Source organism: Sipha flava, unplaced genomic scaffold (assembly GCF_003268045.1).
Source record: "Sipha flava isolate LNK unplaced genomic scaffold, YSA_version1 43075_pilon_pilon, whole genome shotgun sequence".
In the NCBI taxonomy this organism is placed as follows: Eukaryota; Metazoa; Arthropoda; class Insecta; order Hemiptera; family Aphididae; genus Sipha; species Sipha flava.
This window is the reverse complement of record NW_020273160.1, coordinates 1-8,361: the sequence shown is the minus strand read 5'-3', so window position 1 is coordinate 8,361 and position 8,361 is coordinate 1. Positions and strand designations below refer to the sequence as shown.

The 8,361-nt window shown below is 26.4% G+C and overlaps 1 protein-coding gene across 1 annotated transcript; it reads left to right on the top strand.

Annotated features, from left to right (window-relative positions):
- Positions 1-8: 8 nt before the first annotated feature.
- On the top strand, positions 9-1,933 carry LOC112689262 (RNA polymerase I-specific transcription initiation factor RRN3-like; the record flags this gene model as incomplete). Its single annotated transcript, XM_025562893.1, is given in 7 exon segments — positions 9-34; positions 99-240; positions 242-327; positions 405-656; positions 726-910; positions 997-1,222; positions 1,439-1,933. Coding segments are annotated over 7 exon segments (1,113 nt in total), but the record flags the coding sequence as incomplete, so codon positions are not given.
- Between the last annotated feature and the right edge of the window lie 6,428 nt (positions 1,934-8,361).

Here is an 8,361-nt window from a genome sequence, read left to right as displayed (position 1 = left end):
TAAGAAAAACAATTCTTAGTCTTATTGTTACCAAGTAAGTTTGTAATTATAACTATACTAATCTTTAAATATTTTAATTACACAAAATTTTTTCATAGGCTAGTGGAAATTGATGTTCACATACCAAAAGATGAACTGAATAGATTGGAATCAAATACTAATGTTGAAATCGAAAATATATTTCCAATAGATGTAGATGGAGAACGTATACAAGTAGATCCTGAGAAAATGGAAGTAGAATGTTTTTTCGCGGACTTTGGATATTTGCCTTAGAAGAATATTTATGTATATGAAAACTACTTGTCATGATTCTGATGGCAATTTGATGTAAGTTTAATTAAAGAACATATACATTTTATTCACAATACTTTTTGTACTCAATTACTTTTAATTTTTTTTTTCAGTTGGGAAAATACTAAATCATTATATCATGACTTGATATCAGTATTTGAAAGTGAAATTCTTCCAACTTATAACAGTAGTCATGTTCAGTACATAATTTATTACTTTCTTAGTTTTAAAATTACTTTATGCGAAAACTTCTGCAATTGGTTATGGAAAAAATGTTGTGATGTATCATTTCCATCTACTCTGCGACAAGCAGCAGCCGGTTATTTAGCTAGTTTCGTTTGCAGAGCACCATTTGTTTCAAATAGGTAATACATTTAAAGCATAAAAACTTTGTATAATATCAATACTAATAAAGTTTTTTATTTGATTTTTAGAGTTTTGAAAAATATCCTTTCAAACATTTCTTCATGGTGTATTAATTATATAAATAGAGTAGATAAAACAGTTAGAGTAGTAACTGAAAATTTACTAAGATGTCATGCAGTGTTCTATTCAATATGTCAATCATTATTTTATATTATATCATTCAGACATCAAGATCTTATGGAAGGCAAACGAAGTAAGATTTTTTTATAATTTTATAGTATTAGTTTTAATGCTTTTTGCTTTCAGCAGTGATTAATAAAAACATATATTTTATTATAGATCTAAAGTTTATGGAAAATCTAAATTTGTCTAAAATAGTCATTTGCCGTTTAAGTCCATTACGATTATGTTGTTCCGCTGTAGTCAACCGTTTTGCATATATCACTAAAACTTATCAATTAACATATTGCTATGTAGTAATGGATGGTCATATCAGAGTTACAGATCAGTCAGTTAAAGATAAGTTGTATTCTTTCTTTCCATTTGATACTTATGTCCTTCCAAGGTAAGTCTTACTAATATTTATCAATATTGTTCAATCTATTGTTCTTTTTTTAATTATTTAGTTATGAAACATAACATTTTATTCTTTTACATTACTTACAAGTATATTTTTGATATAATAATTTTATCACTCACAAAATATTAAAAAGGTATAACTTTTTTTTTAACAGTTTTCTTTATTAAATAAATGTTATATGTATGTTATTTTGGTTTATAGGTCGAAAGATATTATAATGTCTGATTTGTATAGACGGTTTAATGATGACACAAAGAAACATACTAACATTGATGACGAAGATGAAGATAAAGAATTATCGTTTGATGATAATATGGATATCAGTCAAAATATGTCATCTACAAGTTCACCTACCAAAACTGACTGGCTTGAGCTGTTAGTGAATCAACATCAATAGCCCGCTTTAGACGCTATTTCGGGCGCGTTTGGAATGGATGCGCAAAGAACGCGCGATAAGACTGTACGTTTAAAATTAAAATCGTGTCCAGACTTAGCACTTGTCTAAACCTGTGTAGTTTTGTCGTCCGTACCATGAACGTTGTTGCCTTTAGACACGCCTGCTGGATCATGACGCCCTGGCGCGTCATTCGCGCCATCGATGACCGGAAATATTTTTATTTCAGCTTCAGTAGTGACACGTTATGTTTACGAGATTTCACGTACATTAAATTATTATTTTAATTCTGTGTTTTTTATTATATGACTCTGACTTTATATTTGTACATATTATTATATCTATATCATAATATCTGAAAATATGACTGATACGCGATATTGGTCTAAATAATTCACGACTACTTTTTTAGAAAACTATCGCGAATTTCCTTGTCTTTGGAATATTAAATTTAAAGAGTACTTAAACAAAATAATTTCAGTATAATTTAAATATATTTTGTATAATTTTTAATTTAAAAATAATTCACTATTATCACTACAGAACACCGAGATGATAGAAGGATACAACTAACTCTAAAAGAAAATACGTGGTTCAGTAAGACACTTCCCGCTAAAACTGTGTGAAATACACACACGCCAGGCGCCATTCCAATCGCGCGTGAAAACGCAGAGTTTTGACCTTTATACGGACGTGCTTAGAACGGACGTGAAATAGAAAAGGTAAAGCACTCACGATTAGCGTGTGTTGCTTTAGGAAACACGGTTTTGGCACGTCAGACGCCTAGAACGCGTTCCAGGTGCGTCCACTCCAAACGCGTCCGATATCGTTTACGTCTAAAGGGGGCTAATGATTGTGTTATCCAGTAGCGCCGAACTAATAATAAAATTATCTGGCATAGACCTTGTTATGTGCCACCGCCTCGATTTAAAATAGTGCAGTCGAAGATATATTTAATTTGTATTAATTAGACATAAGACATCAATAGACGGTTGGTTATCTTTTAATTTTATTTCGTGTTTAGTGGCATTAGTAAAAGTTAATTTATCTCCCTCTAAATGAAATATTTCAGAATATTGTTCACATAATCCAAATATAGATTGTTTTCCCTCATTATTCATATGTTCGCTTCTAATTAAATTTTTTTATCCGTTTTATTCGGGTTGTATAATCATAGAATAATACAGTATTCTATGGATTAATATAATATTACGAACTCACATTTTCCCGCCAATGGCATACCCCCAAAAAAGAGGTCTGGTAATTGCCAGACTTGAACCACGTATCCATTGGTGTTATCTATATGATTATTTTTTTTTCTAATAAACATTATTAATTAAAATTTCCTTTTTCTTTTTATTTGTTCTTACATTCTTAAGTATAAGTATAATATTGTTTATGATAGCTAAACGGTTTGTTAAAATTGTTTTATTTTGTATAATGTAGTACTTATTGGATCAAAAAAAATTTTATTATATGGAATTAGCATAGAGATGTTTTATTTTACTATACAATTAAACCAGTTGCATCATATGTGGGGGGAGAAGTGGAAACTGGAGAGAGTTATCTGGAGGTATACAATTATTATTTTAATTATAATTTTAAAATATTTTTTTTTAATTAAACACCTTTAACACAATATTATTATAGGATTATAATTATTTACAAATAATCTTAAAAAAAAGAAAAAAAAAGTAGAGGTATCACGATAAAAGTGGACATTAAAAAGGGTTCCACGGATAAAAAAAACTGTAAGAAATGCTACATTAGACGGATAGCTACAATTAACTAAACAAATCACTGCATTATGAAACATTTATGAGCAAACAATTTGTAGTATTATGCATCTATGGATTCTTTTTTATATTGCTTTAATAATTTATAATTATTATGTTGATATTTCAAATGTAAAATTAGAAATTCATTGTTATTATGCACTGAACAAGTTGTATTTAATATTTATATAGAAACTATAATCTTACTGTAGTATTCGATCTAAGATTTATATTTATTATTAAATTAAATATAATTACTTGTTATTAGTTTTGGTTAGATGCTTGTAGTTTGAGTATGCTTAAGATTTTGAAGATACCCAAATAAAAATAAACCTATATGAAATGTCTTTTGACTTGTGTTGTCCTAAAATAGATTACTTAGCATAATATATATTATAATTAATGTCTGAATTTGTATGCACTTAAAATAGTGAGTATTTATGCATTAAAAATATTTAAAATGTTTAAATTTTATTATTTTATTATTTTATATTTAAATATGCATATATATTCTTATTTTTTTTAATTAATATGCAAATATATGCTTTTATTTAAATATATACATTTATATATATATATAAATTTTCTTATCGTAAATATCAATGCAACTTAATTAGGTGAACTTAATATCTTAAGTACCTACTAAATCAACTTATAACATTAATTAAAGAACAGTTAATATTTAAAAATATATTTTATAAATAAAAAAAAAATACTTTGGTTATGAATAATAAAAAAAATAATAAGAATGCATTAAATCTTTTTATACCATTTTTTTTAGAAAATATTTATGAAACAAAAAATTTTGAAATGTAATATTACACTATTAAAAAAGCATAAAACACAATAAATATAATTTATGATATTAACATTTTATAAAAATAATTCATAATTATATATATTTCCATGTGCTTATGTGTCATATTTATCTTTCTATCACTTAATATTTGTTTATAAAGACTAAACAATCTTTCCTTGTATAGTGATATCATGTACGAAAACTTCATTATTGACCACAGAGCATAAAGTGAGGTTTTCTGGAAGTCTTAATTTATTTTTTCCTGATATAATTGATTTAATTTATTCTAATATTTCAATTCCTTTATTTTTGTGTTACAATTGAGATATTTTAGTTTGTATAATAGGGATATACGTCAGTAGATAGCAGATAAATAATAGCGGTCAATTTATAGCGCGTAAATAATTTACGCGCTATAAAAGTCGCTCGCAATCAATAATTGATTGCGAGCGACTTTTAACAGTATGACAATTTGTAGCACCCTAAAGAATTAAATAACCAAACAATTATTAAAAAAAATATATTATAATAATAAATATTGCAAGCCATAATTAAAATTTAGCTGCCTAAAAAATATTATATCTGTAGCGGGAAATTATGTGCTATGCCTTTTAGATAGTCTTCAATTAAGGCGTTGACATAGAAAGGTACTAAGTCGAAAATAATCAATTTTTCGTTTTTTTCGTTGAAAATGGATTAAATATATATGTCAATAGCATGATAAAAGAACTAATTTAATTTTTTTATATATTAGGAATTACGTTGAGTACAAGATGACGCTAGTCGTGAGTCATTGTAGTTTGGCTTGGAAAAGGTAGTTTCTAAATTATCTCACGTGTTTATCAATGTATAATATTGTTTTCTTTGATACGAACATTGTAATAAACTATCGTCTAATATGATTTATAACAATTCAATCAGAAATTAAATTAGAAATTTCTAAAGGTTAAGCTTTCTTTTAAAAGAAGGTTCAAAAAATACTAAAAACAGTTTTTTCCTTCTCCTGTAAAATTTGGTTTTTATGACTTAGTACCTTTTCCATGTCAACGCCTCAATTTTAAAGCTTGAAACATTAATTTATATGTATTTTCATTTTTATCGGTAGTAAAATACACAGAAGGAATAACGTTCGAATAATAAACAGAGTGAATAGTATAAAGTTGTTTAAATATTTAAGGGGCACATTTCTTATGTCACAGTTAACCATTAATTCGGGGTTTCATTTTGTACAGAATAATAGAATTCGATTTGTCTCAGATCTGTTATCAAATTTTAAAAATTGCTCACCGTTCGTCGTTTTCATGAATTGGTGTGGAATTTCAAAATTAAAATTTTGAGGATTAATTGGAGCTCCTAAATGGGATTGACGAACTCACCGGACGGTTCTTTTTAGAGTTGACACGTTTGGTAATTGTTCAGCACAGTTGCTGTATCTTAATTAAGGTATCTGTCATAATTAATCTATCATAATTAAGGTATCTGTCTCAGTAGACAGATACCTTAATTATAAAAATAATATTAATAATAATAATAATAACATTTACAGAAATAATATAGTATGTACCTGAGACAAGGGCGTATTTAGGGGGGGGGGTGATATGAGTGTTAGAACACCCTCCCCATCGACCTTATTTTATGGTATTTCACCAAATTGTAAACTTATTTTGATCATTTGAATAAACGTTGTATACAACTTGTAGGTTTTACATATGCTGTCTTAATGTCCCTAAACATTTTAATTTATATAAATACATGGAATTTATTTATGTAATACGGGGGAGGGGGCAGAGGCTCTACTTACCATAAGTTTATTAAATTTTAAAACACCCCCGTTAAATGAATCCTGGATACGCCACTGACCTGAGAAGCAAGTGTTCCAATGACTGAATGCGTGGAATTAGATGTACATTTTGCACTTATTTTTACCTCATTTATAGCAGTTTTAACTTCGATTTGGGTGATATCAGGGACATGGTTATGGTCAATTTTTTTTTGAAATTTTTTGATTATCGATATCACAAATAACATGAACGCGGCCTCAACATTTATTTTTAAAACGTACGCATCTCCATATTTTCTTTTGTACTCCATTTTTTTTCGAAATGGTACATAAAACCTTCGTGAACTAATATATTTAAACCTCTTTCACTTTTTATATGTTTTAAAAAACATTTTAAAATAACTATATTATAAAGGTAATTGTTAGTAGTAGTACTGTTATATGGTGTTGTACCGACTAATAACTGATATAGTGTATAGAATAGGTACTATTGTAGGTATTAATTAGTCTCATTATCTTAATTTCCCATATTATTTCAAATAGTAATATTAAGTTTCCGATTATGATATATTTTATCGGTTTTATTTGGTTTTTTTCGGTTAATAATTGTTTGATTATTGAATTCTATACGACGCTATAAATTGTCATACTATTAAAAATCCCTCGCGATCAATTTACGCACTATAAATTGACCGCTATTTACTGTCACGCTATCAATTATCCACTATCTATTGACGGCACACCGTATAATAAAACCTTTATCATATTGTATACTTGATAAATCATACTCTAGTTTTAATAGGAAAATAGCAAAATAATAATTATTTAAATGAACTTTTATATAAATTATGTTTAAATATGCCGCTATACATATTAAATATTATTACATTTATATGTAAAGTTAACTTTTATCTATGCATTCTCAATTGCACAAATTGTCCACATTTCTTACTCTCTCATCAAGCTGCATACTCATTATATATATATCCAAATGCATACAAATCTGGACTTTAATTATAACCAATATAAAAATTTTGCTTTTTTATATTATTAAAAATTGATGTGAACTATAATTAAATCAACATTTCACACATTTCATCATCAGAAATAATATTATTATGAATATAATTTATTGTCTGGTGGCAGAAATTTTGATTAGTCTCTATAATTTGTTGTATTAAGAATTACATATTTTATTTATTTAATTTTAGTTATAAATGGCATCTTATTATAATACAACAAAAAGCAGTACTTACTGAATGGACAATTCTATAAGCTCTACTTCATTATTAAAAAATATTGGAAATCAATCTTTAAATAATGTACCTGGTCGAAAAGTTCACTTTGATCTATTCAAGAAACTTAAATTATTGATCATTTACTATAACAAAAATAACAAAGCATATAAAACAAACTATAATAATCTGATTTGGGATATCAGAGTTTCTGCTGTTGTAATTAAGGTCAGTTGGTATAAATGTAATATTTATAAAAACATCTTTCAGTTTTATAAAAAAAATTTTCTGTTTACATGTCATATATAAATAATATTCTACCTAAAATTGGTTTTTTTACATAAATTAAGTAAAAAAAAAAAATGATTTATAAATCATTCATTTTGTATAATAAATATATTTACCAAATTCATTAGTTGCAGCTGTTATAAATATTTTTACTTTCATTAAGCATAGCCTATATAACTATAAAATTGTAACAACTGAATATAATATTAATATAGAGAAATTGAGTTTTATTGTGGTTAATGTCTAATAAAGAATACCTTAAATAGTTTATCATTATTACAATAATAATTAGTATCTATTTAAGTCATAAAAATAATTATGAAGGAAAATAATATATACTGTTTTATTGAACATTTTTTATATTCATGTTACAGGATTCAGATATTTTATAATTATTAAAAGATGCAAGGAGTTATTTGAATATTTTAAATGAAAACCTTACACTTTTTGTTAAAGTTGTATTAGCAAGACTATTATAAAATACATATAAAAGAAAATTACTGAATTATATTAATTACAATATCAACTATGTTTTATTAGATTTTAAATGGATGAACAGAAGTGATGAAGTAGTCAATGAATACCGTGTGTTTTTGCTTGATGTTTACACTGCATACAATTATCATACAAAATTTGCAATAGATTCACTTGTGTCAAGTTTTTCTTATGGTAAACATGTAATATATTTTTTAAAAAATAAATCGTACATGATACTTTATTTTAAATCATATTTATAGTTGATAATACTGTTTATAATTGTGTCAATGGTATGCCCAGTGAAGAAGAAGAAAGAGGGTATCAAAATGTTCACATGACCCTTGAAGCTCTTTTAAAAGTCATTCCGCTGTGAGTA